The sequence below is a fragment of the Aedes albopictus genome, chromosome 2 (assembly GCF_035046485.1).
Source record: "Aedes albopictus strain Foshan chromosome 2, AalbF5, whole genome shotgun sequence".
In the NCBI taxonomy this organism is placed as follows: domain Eukaryota; kingdom Metazoa; phylum Arthropoda; class Insecta; order Diptera; family Culicidae; genus Aedes; species Aedes albopictus.
The window spans coordinates 289281499-289301018 of NC_085137.1; the positions used below are offsets into that span (position 1 = coordinate 289281499).

At 41.3% G+C, this 19520-nt stretch overlaps 1 protein-coding gene across 2 annotated transcripts in view; it reads left to right on the forward strand.

Moving 5' to 3' along the window:
• LOC109408161 (ran-binding protein 9) overlaps positions 1-17844 on the forward strand; it is a 66959-nt gene extending 49115 nt beyond the window's left edge. For both annotated transcript variants that reach the window (XM_029872878.2, XM_029872879.2), the window contains 8 exons: positions 10945-11303; positions 11366-11663; positions 11733-11887; positions 12646-12773; positions 12843-13024; positions 13096-13256; positions 16283-16394; positions 16462-17844. In XM_029872878.2, coding sequence (XP_029728738.1) covers positions 10945-11303; positions 11366-11663; positions 11733-11887; positions 12646-12773; positions 12843-13024; positions 13096-13256; positions 16283-16394; positions 16462-16607 — 1541 coding nt within the window. In that variant the 3' untranslated portion in view covers positions 16608-17844. The remainder of the gene's footprint in view (positions 1-10944; positions 11304-11365; positions 11664-11732; positions 11888-12645; positions 12774-12842; positions 13025-13095; positions 13257-16282; positions 16395-16461) is intronic.
• The last annotated feature ends 1676 nt before the right edge of the window (positions 17845-19520 follow it).

The window sequence follows — 19520 nt, forward strand, 5'->3', positions numbered from 1 at the left end:
CCTGATTAACGTAATAGTTAAACAAATAACTATTATGTTATTGCTACTTTATATTTCATTTTAAGAATGAAGCATAAGAATATGCATTTTACACTGCTTTCCAATATATGAGTGATTGGCCTTCATTCTCAGATTGCTTTTGATGCTACATTTAAACTATGGTAAATATGGGAACGTAGGATCAATAGATCAACTTTTTCGATAAAAATGCTTTTCAGATAGACGTAAATATGCAACTTATTTTATTCTGAAACAGAATACCATATGAATGGAATACCATTTATGCATTGCGATAAAACACTTTGTGATAAAACTATCATAATACCAAATTTGTATGTCGGAATGGTGTGTTAATAGCGAACTATCATTAGCTGCACCTGGTTTTCTTCGCTGAAGAAACAAAGCGATAGGAGCAATTCCAAGTGTTGAAGGTAACTAGCGCGAAAAAAAACTATAGGTATCCATTGAAGCGGGAAACGTGAAGGTTGCCCCGCGTTTAACTGCAGGGTGGAGTTTGCTTGGAGTCGGGAAAATCGGTCTTCTGTTAAATTATCGCGTGCTTCTAACAGCCAGCAGTTGCATTACAGAGCTGTAACTACTGCGCTCTACGACCATTGATGCTCGTACGTGTACAATACGTTTGTTGAGTCGTCATCGACATTGTTCTTTTCTGTGCTTGTTCTTGTTGTCATTTATTCATTCTTGCTTTTTGCAGCGTCATCGATCATATGGGGTGACCTCTTTTCTCTGGTTTATTGGATTCTTTGTCGTTAATCGAACGTATTGCTTTTCATAGGTAAAAGTGATCCTTTAAGCATGTTCTTATCATAGGTCACGATTATGCATAAATCAGATTTAGCATTTTATGTAAATTTATTTTCACCTGTTATGTATAACTACTTCCGCAAAATTAATCATTTTTAATGACCATTTTCAGATAAAATCCATTATTTCATCGTTTCTTCCCGGTATGCCTTCAGAAATTTCTCCCGGGAGTCCCTCAAGAAATTCTCCTAGAATTCCTTCAAAAGTTTTATTCGGGATACCTTCATAGATTTCCCCAAGATCGCCTTAGGGATTTCTCCAGGAATACCTTCTTGGGATTATCTCAGAATTCCTTCTGGAAATTCTTCCGGATTTCTCCTGGGATAGTTTTAGGAAATTCTCCCAGGATTTCTTAAGGAGTTCCTACCGTGGTTCCTTCCGGGATTCTTTCTAGGATTCTTCCCGGGAAACCTTCTGAATTTTCTTAATTGATTCCTCTGAGGGTTGGGTTTTCTTACAGGAATCTTGGGATTCCTCCAAAATTCTTTCAGAGATTCCTTAGGGTTTCTTTAAAATTTTTCACCGATAATTGCCAATAAAACCGCATAAGAAATTTGTTATTGCTTTGTTGTAAAAACTGACTTTGTACCGAAAAATAACTCAATAATAACTAATTTAATCCTTATAAGAACAAATCAAGGACCACATATTTCAAAATTTAGAATAACTGAATAAGTTATCATCCAGTTATTGCAAACAAAGTGGGTACAAAATAAGTTATATCGAAAAGGATAATCATAATTGTAAAAACTGGGGCCCATATAGCCGAGGCGGTAAACGCACGGGTATTCAGCATGACCATGCTGAGGGTGACGGGTTCGATTCCCGGTCGGTCCAGGATCTTTTCGTAAAGGAAATTTCCTTGACTTCCTTGGGCATAGAGTATCTTCGTGCCTGCCACACGATATACACATGCAAAATGGTCATTGGCAGAGGAAGCTCTCAGTTAATAACTGTGGAAGTGCTCATAGAACACTAAGCTGAGAAGCAGGCTTTGTCCCAGTGAGGACGTTACGCCAAGAAGAGGAGAGGAGGAAAAACTGAATTGTAATTTCCGAAATGTTTTGTCCTTGGTTTTGATCTTTTAATAAAAACATTAGTTATTATTTCTTTTTTTTTGAAACAAAATGAGTTTTTATTTTTTGTTCTTTTAGCTCTTATTCATAGCACACCAATAACAAAAATTGTTCTTCATCAATATTCTATTTAAAATAAAATAAATACTAAATAACTCAGCAATAACAAAACAAGTTATGATTGCAAAATATGCCATTGGGATGTTATTTTACTTAGGATGCTCAGAAGAACTTGTTTTGCTAAGATTGCATATTTTGTTATTATTCACATATTTATTGCTATTCAATACTGACTCAGAAATAACAAATTTGAAATTATAACATTTTTTTGTTCTTAGCAAGTTATTTTGTGTTATTCCTAAGAATGATAAAATGTGATATGATGGCAAAATTTGTTATAATTTTGCCCTTGGATTGTTCTTTGCCCTTGTTCTATCTTGTTCTACCCGGGTGCTGAATCACGCTACAACTCCTGGGTATGGGATGAATAGCCATTTTCCTTGCCGTAGTTGATACTCCAATCAACAATCCAGAAATATAATTATGAAGGCTGCTACGTCAGAATGCAGGTCAATGTAGAACGTGGCGTGTGAAGTGTGATTGTGTGCTAACAAAACAAGATTATTGTGAAATTCGCAGGTTGCCGGTTTGTAGACGTAAAATAATATATAGTGGTTTCTGCTTGCGTGTACGTACACGCTGCATTACACGAAAACTACTTGAATTATTGGTGGAAAATAATAAACAAAAATCAGCTGCTCCCGGCAAAATCAAACGGGCGTATTTTCAACCATGTGATTTGTGTTAGTGTTCGTGATATTGCGCTGCGAGAATTCCGTTGGTTATACATTGCTGCGAATTTGAAAAAAAGAGAAAGGGCTTTATCAACCCGGTTCTAGCAGGAACTAGTGTTTGAACTAGGCTTTGGCAAATGAGGAAGTAGATAGAAGGATAGATGGATAGATGGAAGGATAGACGGGAATATTCTCACGAGCGAGCGTTAGGTGGTCGAGAGGTCGATGAGCACCTCAATGGCGATGTTACAAGTACCGAAGGTGGCGTGGTAACAGATCTAGGAGTATGTGCAGTGCACAGGACGAAAGACTTCCGGCCCATGACCTCCAAGAGATTGAGGAGGAGCTTGGCCGGTTGAAAAACAACAAAGCCGCTGGAGCAGATCAACTACCAAGCGAGCTTCTAAAATACGGCGGAGAAGCACTAGTGAGAGCACTACACTAGGTCATTACCAAGATTTGAAAGGAGGAAGTATTACCGGAGGAATGGATGGAAAGTATCGTGTGTCCCATCTACAAAAAGGGCGACAAGTTGGATTGCGGGAACTACCGCGCGATCACACTACTGAGCGCTGCCTACAAGATACTCTTTCAAATTTTATGCCGCCGTCTATTACCGATTGCAACAGAGTTCGTGGGGCAATATCAGGCTGCAGATGTTAACTATCCGCCAGGTGTTACAGGAATGCCGTGAATACAACGTGCCCACGCATCACTTGTTCATCGATTTCAAATCGGCGTATGATACAATCGATCCAAAAAAGCTATGGCAGATTATGCACGAATACGGTTTCCCGGATAAACTGATACGATTGATCAAGGCGACGATGGCGACGACGATTGAGTGATGTGTGTAGTTCGAGTATCAGGGACACTTTTTTTTTTTTTATCTAGTTCGTTTATTTGGGGCTCAATCGCGTATAACGCTTTACGGAGCCGAGGATCTTGCTTTGTACTTAATAGTATACATTATACAGAGTAATAACTTTTTAATGATATCTGTTAGTAATGGGTGGAAGCCAGGGTACTCGTGGCAGCTCGAGGTTAGAAGGTCACATTTTGAGGGATGGACAGGGTAAGGATTGGGCCAAAGGTTTCACTGCTGCTCATCCGGGGGTGAATCGCATCTTGCTAGCGTATTCGGTGCCTTGTGGTGTTGGTACCAACTTGTTGTGGGACTTGGTTTTCCGGATGGCCAGGAGCAGCTTGGTAACACAAAGAGGACAAAACAGAGAAAAAAAACTGGAGAAGAAAACACAAGCAAATTAAACTTTTATACCAGCAGAGCGAAGAAAGTCGAAAATACATCCCATGTATGTGACATCGCGGGTCCCCAACACATCTCTCACAAGAACAAAGGGTTGTCTACCTCGGGCCTCAAGGGTATCCAAAAGTAGCGCTCTGGAGGCGTCATTATCCGGGCATTGCCAAACTACGTGGTCGATGTCATCATAACCGGAACCGCACTTAGTACAAACATTGCTCAACGCGAGGTTAATCCTGTGTAAATGCGCGTCTAGCGAGTAATGGTTGGACATAAGTCTTGACATCACGCGAATGAAATTGCGACTTACATCCAGACCATACCACCACACTCGCAAAGAAACATTAGGAATAATGGAATGTAACCACCGTCCCAGCTGGCCATCTCGCCAATCATGTTGCCAACTTTGAAGAGAACTCTGGCGAACAAAATGGAAAAATTCATCATGTGAAATTCTTCTATCATAGATCTCACCTTCCTGTGCGCCCACCTTTGCGAGAGAGTCCGCCTTCTCATTGCCATAAATTGAGCAATGTGAGGGGACCCATACAAAGGTAATCTTGTATGATCTTTCGACCAGTGCACCCATCTGCTCCCTTATTTTTGTAAGAAAGTAAGATGGATGTTTTACAGGTTTCATCGACCGGAGTGCCTCAATCGAACTAAGGCTATCCGAGAAGATGAAGAAATGGTCTACGGGCATGTTGGAAATCATCCCCAAAGCGAAGTTGATTGCTGCCAGCTCAGCAACATAAACCGAACAAGGTTCCTGAAGTTTGCGGAAGGCGGTGAAATTTTCATTGAAAACACCGAAACCAGTGGATCCATTTATGCGAGACCCATCAGTGAAGAATCTCTTACAGGAATTGACATTTTGGTACTTTTCGTTAAAAATGCGAGGAATAGATATACATCGAAGTTGATCTGGTATTCCATGAATAGCTTGTTTCATGGACAGATCGTATTTAACAGAGGAACTGTCATTAGTGAAGTGTACACGGGGAGGATTATAACTTGGTAGGCTTATATCAGATGACATGTAGAACAGATAGATTCTCATGAATTTTGATTGAGTGTTCAGACTGAGCATTTCTTCGAAATTTTCAATGACAAGTGTGTTGCTCACTCCACACTTGATAAGTAACCTTAGCGAGAGCTCCCAGAATCGGTTCTGGAGAGGTTTCACCCCTGCCAGGACCTCAAGGCTCGCATTATGCGTTGAGTGCATACAGCCGAGACCAATACGCAAACAACGGTATTGAATTCGTTCCAACTTTATTAGGTGGCAGTTTGCTGCTGAGTGGAAGCAGAAAGAGCCATACTCAATAACAGAGAGAATAGTCGTTTTGTAAAGTTTTATGAGGTCTTCCGGGTGAGCACCCCACCATGTTCCGGTAATTGTGCGTAGAAAATTGATCCTTTGTTGACATTTTTGCACCAAATACTTGATTTGGGTACCCCAAGTGCCTTTTGAATCAAACCAGACCCCAAGGTATTTCGAAGTCAAAGACTGGTCGATTTCTATTCCCAAAAGATTGAGTTTCAGTTGGGCTGGGTTCCGCTTTCTAGAAAACACAACCAATTGAGTTTTTTGCGGAGCAAACTCGATCCCTAAATCTCTTGCCCAGATTGACAGATTATTTAGAGAATTTTGCAATGGTCTTTGCAACATTTCTGCATGTGGGCCTTTTAGAGAAACCACAGCATCATCTGCAAGTTGTCTTAGCGTGCATTGTCCTTCCAAGCAACTATCAATGTCTTTCACGTAAAAATTATAAAGCAAGGGACTTAAACATGAGCCTTGGGGTAGGCCCATGTAACTAATTCTGGAAGTTGTCAGTTGTCCGAGATTGAAGCTCATATGTTTTTCTGACAACAAATTGTACAAGAAATTATTTAAAATTCCTGGAAGTCCACTATTGTGCAGTTTTTCTGACAATATTCCTATGGAAACTGAATCAAAGGCGCCCTTAATATCCAAGAAAACTGAAGCCAGTTGCTCCTTTTCCGCAAAGGCCAGTTGAATATCTGTTGAAAGCAACGCTAGACAATCGTTTGTTCCTTTGCCCTTGCGAAACCCGAACTGTGTATTTGAAAGCAAGTTATTCGATTCGACCCAATGATCGAGTCGTGATAGGATCATTTTTTCCAACAATTTCCTTAAACATGATAACATAGCAATTGGGCGGTATGAATTATGATCAGACGCTGGTTTACCAGGCTTTTGAATAGCTATTACTTTGACCTGTCTCCATTCATGCGGAACGATGTTGTTCTCCATGAATGAGTTGAACAGGTCCAGTAATCGTCTTTTCGCGATATCTGGGAGATTCTTTAGAAGATTGAACTTGATCATATCGCGTCCCGGAGCGGAATTGTTTGATGAAAGAAGAGCCATAGAAAATTCCAGCATAGTGAAGGGTCTGTCCAGAGGACCGTCTCCTGAGGATGTTTCCCAAGAAATCGGTTGTGCTGGGACTGAGTCTGGGCAGACCTTTTTCGCGAAGCTAAATATCCAACGGTTGGAGTATTCGTCACTCTCATTAGAAGGAGAGCGGTTTCGCATGTTGCGAGCCACTCTCCAAAGCGTTGTCATTGAAGTTTCTCTTGAGAGACCCTCAATGAAGTGTCGCCAATAACTACGCTTCTTCGCTTTCAGCAGGTTTCTCAGCTGTCTTTCGAGCTTTGCGTACTCTTGATAAAGATCTGAGGTACCGTGCCTACGAAAAGTTTTGAAAGCATCAGATTTTTTAAGATACAACTGGGTGCAATCATCATCCCAACCTAGTGTGGCTGGTCTTCTTTTGAAGGTTGCACTTGGAACACGTCGTTTTTGTGATTCTAATGCACTCTTATATATCAGTTCAGACAGGAATCGATACTCATCCAAAGGTGGGAGGGGATTGAATGATTCGATGCCAAAAGATACCGCTTCTGCATACTTTTGCCAATCGATATTCCTTGTGAGGTCAAAAGGAACCTGAATTGGATGGTCTGACCTTTCACTATTATGCTTTATGGTGGTTATAATGGGTAAGTGATCACTACCATGAGGATCCTCGATTACCTTCCACAAGCAATCGAATGATAGTGAGCTTGACCCCAGTGATAGGTCGAGACGACTTTCTTTGCCGTCAGATGCAATACGTGTCACTTCACCTGTATTTAAAATGTTCAAATTGAAATCGTCGCACAAATCATAGAAAATGGCCGCTCTATTATCGTCATATGGTTCGCCCCACCCTGTACCATGCGCGTTCATATCACCCAGAATTAAAACTGGATGTGATAGTGCAGAAACCGCATTCCAAAGATGACGGCGGTTAATTGAAATTCTTGGAGGAATGTAAACGGAAGCTACGCAAAGTTCTTTACCCTTTACGTTTATTTGGCAAGCGACGATTTCTACGCCAGGATGAGTCGCGATTGGAATTCTATAAAATGAGTAAGTCTTTTTGATCCCCAAAAGAACTCCCCCATAATGGTCATCTCTATCCTGGCGTATAATGTTAAAATCGTGGAAGTTGAGTTCATCTTCAGAAGAAAGCCATGTTTCACAAAGGGCAAATATATCACAATCAGAGTTGTGAATCAAAAACTTAAACAGGTCTAATTTAGGTTTTAGACTATGACAGTTCCACTGTAGCACAGTGATCATATCTTGTACCTCACTTGATGAATTATCCATCGAAAGATATGATCGCAGCAAGGAGGGGCCATGATTGTGTCAGATTCCGAAAATATTCTTCTACTGTAGGTATAAACATATCAATAATGCCTCTTAATGTTTCTGGAAGGCTGAGGGCATTATATAAGCGATCCACGAGAACCCTAAAAGTAAACAGTCCTCGCTTGGGTCTAGGAGGCTTGCTTGAACTGCGAGGAACTTTGGTAGCTTTTTTCTTGCTACCTTGTCGATTATTTCTCTTTGAAGTGTATTTAACAGGCGGAGACGGGGGTGACAGGTTCTTGCTACAACATGGAGCTGAAGCTAGAGGAACCTGATTCTTCGGAGTTTTTAAGTTTACCCCGTCTCCTTTATCATTAGGCAAACTTTTGAGGGAAGACTTTAAAAAGACCTTTCGGCGCAATCCCGGGGAAGATGATGACTTCCTTTTTCCAGGTGCGTGTACCTCCGAAAGAGATCCACCCTCATCAGTTTCGCCATCGTCCTGATCATCGGAAGACAACTCCTGATAGGGATTTTCAACTGGGACAGCTGATTCAGACACGGAATCTGGTGTTTTAAAAGATTTCACCATCTCCGCATATGTCTGTTTGGAGCGCTTTATGATAGAGCGACTCTCATTTCGAATGCGTCTTTTGTAAGCCGGGCAAACTTGCAAGTCGTGAGGATCTCCGCCACAGTAGCTACATTTTTCCGCTTCCTGTGTGCAAGAGTCCTCCAAGTGAGCTTGGTTGCATTTGCCACAACGGGGCTTGTTGTCGCAAAAGCTATCACTGTGACCAAACTGCTTGCATTTGGTACAATTAAAAACCTTCGGCCTAAAAAGATGCACTGGGTAAAAACCACCATCAATTACAACAAATTCCGGGAGGACGGAACCTGGAAAAGTCACTCGAAAAAACGCTGAAGGCGAGTACACCTTTTTATTTCCTTCCATGGAAACCTTAGATAAGCGTTTACAGTCTAGGATAGCCACATCAGGAATTGACCTATTTTTGAATCGACCAAAGCCGGTCTTGATGTCCTCACATGTCAGCATTTCGTCGAGGATCTTCCCCTCCACCTCCACTTCTCGTGCTGGCACATAGACCGCGTATTCAACAGTAAACGCTTCGTGTTGAGCAATTTCATTTGCTGCTTTGTAGCTAGGTGCGGTAACACGCAGCTTGGATGCTTTCACTTGGTGAATAACGGTCCCAGGATACTTACGCGTCAGCTCTCGAGAAATCGAAAGCATATTCAATGGTTTGCATTTGCGCCGGAAATAGACAACCCAAGGTCCAGGCGAAGATGGCTGATAAAACCGCGTACGAGCAATGATATCATTGGGAGGCGTTTCGCCTCCAATCGAATCGTCCATGTGGAAACAAATTTATGGAAAATAACTCAAAAGTGCAAAAGGGGAAGAGAAAAACCTTAAAGTATTTACAGTGCACTTTCTTCCTTAGGACGACAACTGTTTGGTTTGTAAACCAAACAATATTAATAATATATAGAAAATAAAAAAAGCAAAAAAAAAAACTTGTATTAATAATATACGAATTCAATTCTTATGTTTATTTTAGCGCACCCTGTAGGATGCAAAAAAAAACGGTATTGAAAAAAAAAGAAAAAATAGCTAATAAAAAAAAAACTAAAAAAAATGTTCTGTTATTTACAGTTTGTACACCCTTACCCGTATACAGTAGTTTGGGAACCACTGTTATGGATGTCAAAAAAAAGCACGTGGTCGAATGTGGACTGGGGATACAATAGACAAAAGCGATTAAAACAAATTGGGCGGACAAAAGAGTGTATCGAAAGAGTGATACTTATCTGACCGGAGCAGGTAGATATTTATCACAGGCAGGCAGATGGTAAAGCTGTCCGTCGCGTCTGCCTTCGCACCCGTCGCCGCCGTCCTCTTTGTTGACGGAGGGGCTGATGATGGCGATAATGATGACTTTTGGATGCGATTATTCGTTGACCTTGATGTACGATGATGCAAGCACCTCGCTTCCGCGTTGCGCTGGATACCACCTTGCGACACTACACTTCGCACAAGCAGGAAAACGCACGATATAAAAAACCTTCCGCAATTGCGGGGGAAAAAACTCTACTTCTACGAGGTCTATCGCGTGGTGAGATACGGAGCACACGTCCGACTCGTCCAAATGCACAACAGGGAATGATCAGGGACACTATCGAGTCCCTTCGAAACTCGCAGAAGGTTACGGCATGGTCTTTCGTGCTTGCAGTTTAGCATTGCGTTAGAAGGTGTAATAAGGAGAGCGGGGATAAACACGAGTGGGACGATTTTCACGAAGTCCGTTTAGCTGCTTGATTTCGCTGATGATATTGATATTATAGCTCGTAAATTTGAGACGATGACGGAACGTACATCCGACTAAAGCGTGAAGCCAGGCGAATCGGATTAATCATTAATGTGTTGAAGACAATGTATATGATGGCAAAGGGCTCCAGGGAGGATTACGCAGAACTCTACGATCGAATGAAGTTCGCCGTAACACGAAGGTAACTATCTACAAAACGCTGATTAGACCGGTAGTGGACCCTACGTGCAGAGGACCAACGCGCCCTAGGAGTTTACGAACGGAAGGTGTTGCGTACCATCTACGGCAGAGTGCGGATGGAAGACGGGACTTGGAGAAGGCGAATGAACCACGAGCTGCATCAGCTGCTGAGGAAACCAGACATCGTCCACACCGCGAAAATCGGGAGGCATCGGTGAGCGGGTCACGCCATCAAGATGTTGGTTAGCAACCCGACTAAAATGGTTCTCGAGAGTCATCCGACCGGTACAAGAAGACGTGGTGCGCAGCGAGCTAGATGAGTCGATCAGGTGGAGAACGATCTGCGGACCCTTCGCAGAGTGCGGAACTGGAGACACAAAGCCATGGACCGAGTGGAATGGAGACAGCTACTATGTACAGTAGAGGCTACTCAGGCCTTAGCCTGACCGGTAAGGTAAGTAAGATGGAAAGATAGAAAGTATGAGGAAAGAGATGGGCCAAGAATTGAAGCCAGGACCTTCTGTATACAAATGAGAGACGGTAGCCTTGGCGATAGCTAATAGATAACCAAACTACTCTCTGCATCTGAAAATCTCATTTCATGTATTTCTTTGCATTTTTGCAACTGTATGATAATGTTTAGATCCTTTACTTTGATAATTAAAGGACATGTTATAACGTTTATAATGGAGTTGAATAAAATTTAAGCTATCAACGATTTATATCGCTCATAATACATTTCGCCACTAATTTAAATGTCATATTTTTGTTCACCTCTTTCCAGGAGTTGGAAAATCACACACAGATGCCGCATCGGTGCGTACGCCATTTCCAATTCCGGCAGCATGCGGACTGTACTACTTCGAGGTGAAGATAATCTCCAAGGGCCGCGATGGCTACATGGGCATCGGGTTGACAGCACATCCACACTTCAAGATGAACCGGTTACCGGGGTGGGATAAGCAATCGTACGGCTACCACGGCGACGACGGAAACTCGTTTTGCTCGTCCGGGAATGGGCAACCCTATGGGCCCACCTTTACCACCGGTGATATTATTGGTTGTGGAGTTAATTTAGTCGATAATACCTGTTTCTACACTAAGAACGGCCACCATCTAGGGATAGCATTCAAAGATTTACCGGTGAGTTTTTGTTATAACAGATCAATAGAGCACGTACCAATGATTTTCTTCTCCCTTTTCAGCCACGATTATATCCCACAGTGGGACTGCAGACCCCCGGCGAAGTGGTAGACGCAAACTTCGGCCAAGAGCCGTTCAAGTTTGACATCGAAGACATGCTGAAGGAGCTGCGAGCGGCGACCAAAGCCACTATCTATAACTTTCCCCTGCCGGACGACCAGGGCGATTGGACTGTGATCCTGCACAAAATGGTTTCCTCATACCTTGTGCATCATGGCTACAGCTCGACAGCCGAAACGTTCGCACGCACCACCGGCCAGTCTCTCCAGGAGGACATGGTGTCGATAAAGAATCGACAAAGTAGGATTTACCTCGCTTTCACTTGTATCTATCCCCAGTGAACTCATCGTAACTTTTTTACTCTTGCAGAAATAATCAAACTAGTACTATCGGGGCGCATGGGACAAGCAATTGAGCAAACTGTACGCTTATATCCAGGTCTCCTGGAGTCGAACCAAAATCTGTTGTTCATGCTCAAATGTAGGCAGTTTATCGAAATGGTGAACGGATCTGATTTCGACCTCGTAAGTATTTCCAATATTATTTTATATTGCGCTGAATGTACTATTGGACAGATAGGTATACAAGCAAATTAGATTTAACGTCCGAAAGAACAGTGTGTGAATTAAAATTGGTTCTACAACATTCATTCGAGAGCCCATTTTCCAAAATAGATTATTTCTTAGAAATTCATTGCCCAGAAAACCAGCCAAGTGTTGTTTGAGCAATTACAATTATTAGTCGAGAAAGTTCTGACAAAAGTTGTGAGGAAAATACGTACTTAGTTAACTTCCTTGTTGAATTCTTGGATAAATTTGTTTATCAGATAGAGAAAGTATGAAGAAGGTTTAGGTAACGATCAACAATAAATTCGATCATTCCAGTTTCCTACCGAAAATTTACCGCTACTTTATACTCTTGAAAACTACTAAACATGTTCGGTTTGGCTCTTTCATCATCCTCGTTTTGTGACCATGAGTGCCGCCTGAAGAACCAGCGATTTATAAGAGGGAATTTCGTTTGCGTTTGCAAATTATGGGGCCAATTACTGCTTATGCAGTTCATAAAGGTGCCGTTCAAAGCTGCCAGAAGCTTTGACAGATGTATGCAACCTCTGCATATCGCTCCAATTCATACTTTCCTGTGCTTCAGCAATCATATAGCTTCCGCCAAAAACTCTTCTAATAGTTACCTTACGGAATTCCTTTATTCAGACCATCATTTGTTTGACCAATTTTAGAACATTGCAGTTTTTAATCTTCCTAATGTGTCCTTTTTACAGAGCGGTTCATCTCACACGAGTCCAGTGCAAACGTCAGTAATACAATCGACGAAAAGTTATCAAAACGGAAACACAGTTATCCCAGATGGTGTTGACAATCAGGGTTTTAGCAAAAATAACGTTCTAAGGTAAGTCAGTCATAACGTTTTAAAAGATTTCTTCAAGTCCTAATATGTTTTTCCATCTTCTCTCTACAGTAATAACGGCACGTGTATCGAAGACGACTACTCTAATGACGTAGAGATGGAAAATGGCCATACGAACAACGTGAATAGTTCTAATGGCTACAAAAACGGAACGTCCAACAGCAATCTAAACGATTCGCTCGACGACGACGACGATGAAGACGACGTAGACGGCGGCAGAGACGTGGATATGGGTTAGTGCGATGAGCTAAAGTTCAAATTCCCCTGCGTGTTGAGAAGTAACTCTTCCAATTGTTTTCTCCAGATGTGGATTCGTCACTTTCGGCCAACTGTAAATCGACCAACACTGGCGTCTCGCGATCCGGTGTCGAGCGGATGTTGGAGTTTGGCCGGGAACTGTTTCAGATGAGCCAACGATTAGAGAAAGAACAAGGAGTTAACGAAACTAATCAGAAGATGTTAGAGGTAAGTAAAATGACAGAGAGTATTTTCTACGAAAAAAGGGTGAGATCAAATGTTTGTTTTGCCATCTGATATTCTTAGTGTTTATTAGTTCTCTTGCTGAACATATGGAGGCACCTGATAAGTATTGCAAACAATGATTTCAAAATATGTTTGCTATTTGAAAAACTGATTATTTATATTGGTGCTATGATTGTCGGTTCCACTCCAGTTCAGCTGTTCGGGTCAGTATGAATTTGAATACTTCTATTATCGATTAGCCTAGATAGCTGTGTAGTGGTGGTAGCAGTTATCTCAATTGGCTAAGAATAACACTACGGATCACCTACTCCGATGGTAAGAGTTCACTAAATAAGATGTGAATTCATGCGATGTGTGTAATGCGGTTATATGCTTACGATACCTAGGAATGGGATGTTCTACTTTTCCCGAACGATGTTATGACTCATGTATGATTCCGTGTTTCCATTGCTTCCCGTTTTTTGTAGAACCAAATTGATCCTAAAGAATTGTCGGTTAACTAGTTTAAAATTATGGTCGGTTAACAACCTAGTCTGCATAATCACAAACATTTCCAACAAGAAGGAAAACGGATCATTCGGGAACCGACATTCGGGAGCTCAGATCAATCTTCAGCATAAAAAATAGCAACGATCGAGCTTTGCAGAATTATGCTAAACGGTACAGCCCAATTGACTCTAGTCCAAGAACCTTATCATAAGAAGAATTGCTGTATAAGTAACATTGTGAATCTGGCCTGGCTACTTTCAGTAAAAATGAATTGATAAACTCGTGTGCCATGCCTCGAGCATGTGTGCTTAAAAACAATGCATGCATTGCAAAACTCGTCTCAGAATTAACTACTAGTAAAGATCAGGAAACAATGTAGAAATAGTTGGAACAGATCAAAGAGATACAGATTCTGATGCAGCGTTTAGCGATCTGCGCCATCTATGTGCTGCATCTCATTGGAAACAGACGTCGTTCGGCGGGATCGGAGGCTTTCAGGTTTAGGTCGGTTAGCAAGGCCTATAAGACACGTCTTTGGGGTGCTAAACGATCCTCGTGGAGCACTTTGCACATTTTTTCCAGTTTTAGTAAAGTAAGTGGAAGAACAAAGTTCTTGCTATATCCAAAAATTTTCAAGTGAATGAACTTCATTTGCCAAATTGCGATATCACTTCCTCTCAAGATGAAATTCTGGAATATGAGAACCTGTAATGGCGTTGGACCTGTGCGTATCTTTGATTCTGTAATCAACGTAACTGAACAGGTAATGGCGCCTAACCCTATCCAACTTAAAAGGTTTGATGATTTGAAATTTCTTAAATGCACTTTTTCTTGATGTATACTTTAGAAACAGAACAAACGTCAAACGTTGCCTATTGATGTGATTAAAAACATCCCCAAAATGAGATGGAAGTTATTACTTTTTCAACTGAATGCCGTCCCAATATTGAAAAATACAAACTTAGCTTCTTTTTTCAGAGAACCCTTCAGGAAATATGCTGGGGTTGGTCTAGGAAGTAATACTGAGATTTATCCGTTGGATTTTTTTTTGGATTTCTGCTGGTGTTGCTTTAGGAATTGCTGCTGATATTCTTCCAGAAATTTCTCCTTAGTTTTCGCTGTGAGTCTTTTTTTAGTGATTGGAAATTGTTCTTGGAATTTCTCCAAAAAAATCAATTGGAAACCTTGGAAACTTTAGAAATCTGTGATGGGACTCTTCCATAAATTCTTACAGCAATTTTCGCTTGGATTCTTCCAGGAATTTTTACTGGTGCTGGTGTCCTTTAGGAATTCCTTCGAAACTTGCTCCAGGGATTCTTGTGGGGATTCCTGAAAGAGTCTCTTTATAAATTTTCCAGGTATTCCTCCTGTGATACCTCCAGAAGTTTTTCTTGGGATATCGTCAGGAACTGCTGCTGGGAATTCTCCTGAAATTCCTACAGGAATTTTTACAAGAACTTATCTGGGGATGTATCTAAAATTTCAGTTGAAATTCATACAATATTCTTTAAGGAATTTATCCAGGAGTTTCTTTGTGATTTTTTCAAGGGATTCCTTCAGAAATTCTTCTTTGGGTTCCTTCAGGTGTTCCTGCCGGAATTTCTCCAGAAGTCCTTATTGCGTTTTCTCTCTGAATTTCTGCTGTGATTGTTTCAGGAATTTCTGATGGTGTCCATCCATGAACTCCTTCGGGACTTCCTCGAGATTTTTTTCTGGAAATTTCTATTACAATCCCATAAGATATTTCACTGAGATTTTTTCCAGGTAGATACTTCTCCTGTGATATCTCCAGAAGCTTTTCTTGCGTTTGCTTTAGGAGCTCCTCCTGGGATTCCTCCAGAAGCTTATCCTCCGGAAATTCTTTTTGGTATTCCTGCAGCCCTTTTTCTGCAATTCCTCCTCATGTATCCAGAAATTTCTTCAATTACTCTTCCTATAATTACTCCCTGAATTTATCTGGGAATTATCCTATGGATTCTTTCAGGAATTCCTGCTACGAATTTTCCCACAAATTCTGACAGAAATTCACCCAGAGATTTCTCCGCGCATCCCTCTTTAAAAAAATATCTGTGGAGGCCTTCAGTTATTTCTCCATGAATTACTCAAACAATGTATCCTGGAATTCCCTATGGGATTTCTCCAGGCTTCCAAGTAGGATATCTACTGGATATCTCTTGGTGTGATGTACTCCGGAATGCCTGCAGAGATTTTCCGAGGGATTTTTTCAGGTAATTCTTTTCACCTGCCACGGTCGAAGTCATCTACGGGTCCGTTTTAACCATGGGCTCAAGAAAGGGTCAGGAGGAGAGAGTATTTTAAGGTTAAGAATCTTCCGGGAACTCTTTTGAAATATTGAGTGTTCGTTTAGGAGTACTGAAACATTACACTAAATATGTGCAATATATGCTTTAAATGATACAGTAAGACGTGTTATATAGAAACACATGTAAACATTGGTGTGTAACTTTTTCAGACATGTATCTATTTAATTATTACAAAACATAAATATTTCGTTTCAGGATGCATTTAGTTTACTAGCATATTCTAATCCATGGGCTAGTCCATTAGGTTGGCAGCTATGTCCGTCACGGCGTGAATCCGTGTGTGCTGCCCTCAATTCTGCCATATTAGGTAAAACTTTGGTCTGCAGCTTTATAATGACGGATTTAATAGATTGAAAATTCTCCGTTTTCTTCAGAATCGATGACCTACTCGTGGCGGCCGCCGCTGGAGGTGTGCATAGCACATGCCTGCGAACTACTCCGCCTGATGTCCAGTTCATCCCTGGGAGCGTGTGCGTTTGTCAGTGTAGAAGATGTTCTCACCCAGCAGCAGCACCATTGACTACAACTAATTCTTCAGCTGTCCTCTTTTTCGAACGTTTAAACTCGACTGCGCCAAAACTTCACCCGCCCACAGACACACACACATAGTCGCGCGTGTACCAGTAAGGAGATCGTGGTTTACCTACTGTTCCCACTACTAGCCGTTAATAACTCCCCTTCCATCCCCTATAGAGATCTTGTCCCCTTAAATTATGTGCATTATTTTATCCCCATACAAGTATCGTGTGCAATGTTTCCGACAAGGGAAAAAAAATATGCTGCTACAAACATTGTTTCCAAGGATTGAGTTTAGTAAATTTGCTTAGAAGTGTATTATAGACCTTGCCGGCTATTTTCATTGTTGATTGTACATCATAATTTATTTTTACTATTGTGCTATTGATATCGCTCCAGTTTATACAATGAAACCCCTCATTTCCCGCAGTGTTCCATCCCATGCCTGTTTCCCAGATTTTAGAACCCGCCTAAGTCTGCTGTGTGGAACAGTAGTCAACAGAGTTGAATCGTGTTTTGCTCTCCGAAGAAGCCCGCGTAGAAGAAAAATACAAATTGATCACCTTGTTCATAATGATTACTATTGTTTGCCTGATATTTTATTGTAAAACTGCTATTTTTTGTTTTTTAGTTAAATTTTGTCGGTTCACATGAATTTGTGGTAGTCTATGAACAAACGCAAACACTTGCATACTTCATGGAGAAAGAATAAAATGAATACCAACTAGAGAAACGAATGAAAATGAGTTGATGAAAGCAAAAGCAACTGCATAAACACAAACAGACGAGTACACTCATACACACAACACATGCATAGAAACGAGAGAAGGAAGCAAATACTTAAGGCTAGCTATAATAAGACGATGACAAAGATAAGAGAAAATCGATTGAATACTATGAATAATAATATATTTACAAACAAAGAATAAGATGCGGTTGATCAAGTGAAGAAACTGTTATTTTTTTCTATTTAATTTTATCGATTTATGCAGCAATGATTTCAGTGTCCCCTTTCGTTGATCGTTGAATCCGTAGCGATTTTTTTTCTAAATGGTTGTACGTCATTTCCTGGAAAACTGGCTTGTTGATCGGAATCTTTTTTTTTTCAATTTGTACTTCAGAAAAACAATGGGTTCTTAAAATTATATTGAATATTTAAACGGATCTCCAGTGGTATAAATGAAAAAAGTATGAATCACAAATGACAAATTATGGTACCAAAGCGGAATATTGGGAAGATAAATAGTGTGAAAAACAATTGACTTGCATCGGTGCATGGGCAAAAACCACACCTCAATCATTGACAAGTTACAACACTCAGTCTATTGAATTAGAGCACATTCACAGATTCAATTCCTTCCGATAAACGCTCAATAAACAATTCCATCTAAGCTCCTTTAGCTTCAAATCAACATGTACACAAATTCATTTTACGATGTGTGTGGAATTGGGTGAGCTAAATGACATAATTGAGTGAGCGCTTCCCATACCCAAGTTCGGTGTTCCCAGTTCGCTCCTATGTCGCCACCAGTTTCTGTTTGTGAGTATCGCTGAGGCATATTTGTATCTATAATCGTGTTTGTAAATATCAGTCCGTACTGAATTATTGTAAAATAAAAGTTTTTAAACTGAAGCCTTGCCCAATTTCTTCTCGGGATGATGAATAACTGATTGGTGTGTTCTAACCAATTAAACAACTCCACTGTATCTGAAGTTCAACAGTCACGTCAGTTTTCGTACGTTCCGAAAACCGTCGTAGAACCTTCTCTATCGTATGTCTTCGGACTCAGCAGCCTCCGGTACGTATCATCGACACCCTCGTCGATCATTGTCGATCTCCGTTGTCAGGTTTCCTCGTAGACCTCTCGTTCGTCTACGCATGTTCACATCGCCGGTTTTCATTATCGGCTGACGCCCCTGGGTTGCCTGTCCAACCGTTGGCTCACGTGGTCGGACTCCTTCTATGGCCTTCCCTGGTCAAAGGGTCTCTTTCGGCCGTTCATCTCCCATTCACAGCAACCGCCATTTCAGGTCAAATTTTCCACGCCCTCGCAATTCGAGGACCAAAAAAAACTATTCGAGGCCCGCCATTTGTTCTGATCAGCAGCTTGAGGTTTTGACCGGTGCCCATCCTCGCTCGAGAGCCAAAAGCTGAAACAGTAACATAGTATCCGATTAATCGGGACCAACATTTTAACCAGTGATTAAACCAACGATGGTCTCATTTGACGCGAATTTGGATTTACCAAAACTTAGTCTGCGTAAATTATGTACGGACCCTTAGGAACTATTGGTCCAACCTAGAGATCGACCTATCGTAACCACTACCAACACTGCTATGCTCACTACTGGTAGCAACATTTACCCTCTTAAAACCTCTAATACGGATTAAACCTTATCGGTAACGGGCCAGCTGTATCGATTTTTTATAGGAGTTGTTCGGGCAAAGCTTATTACCGAAGATAGACGGCCCACCAGTTTTTGTCGTTGCAGGAGATACATAGACCACGCTCGGTTGAGCTGGTGGTGTGTGAGCTTACAGGGGATTCGAGGATTGAGATGGTGCTGCAAGCATGATAGTTGGTTTCTGTGTCACCGGAAAAAGCTAGAAGCTAGATCACCTTTCCTGAATGACAGTGGACCTTAATGACCATCTGTTGGATTTTCTATGCAATGGCACAGTTATGCGATTGCAGGCAGGTCTGTATTTTGTGTCTGTACATTGCTACGAACGAAGATTTTTTGTTCTGGGTTTAACGGCTTCGGCGTCTATCGGTATGCTACCAGGTAGGCTGTTTCTTTGATTTCTTGAACGTCTCTTGTATGCGGCAACGACGCGTTATGCCTGCCAGTTGGCCTCCTCTGCTGGTGGAATGGAGCGCTGGATACGTGATTGATGATCTCGCTCTCCAGAAAA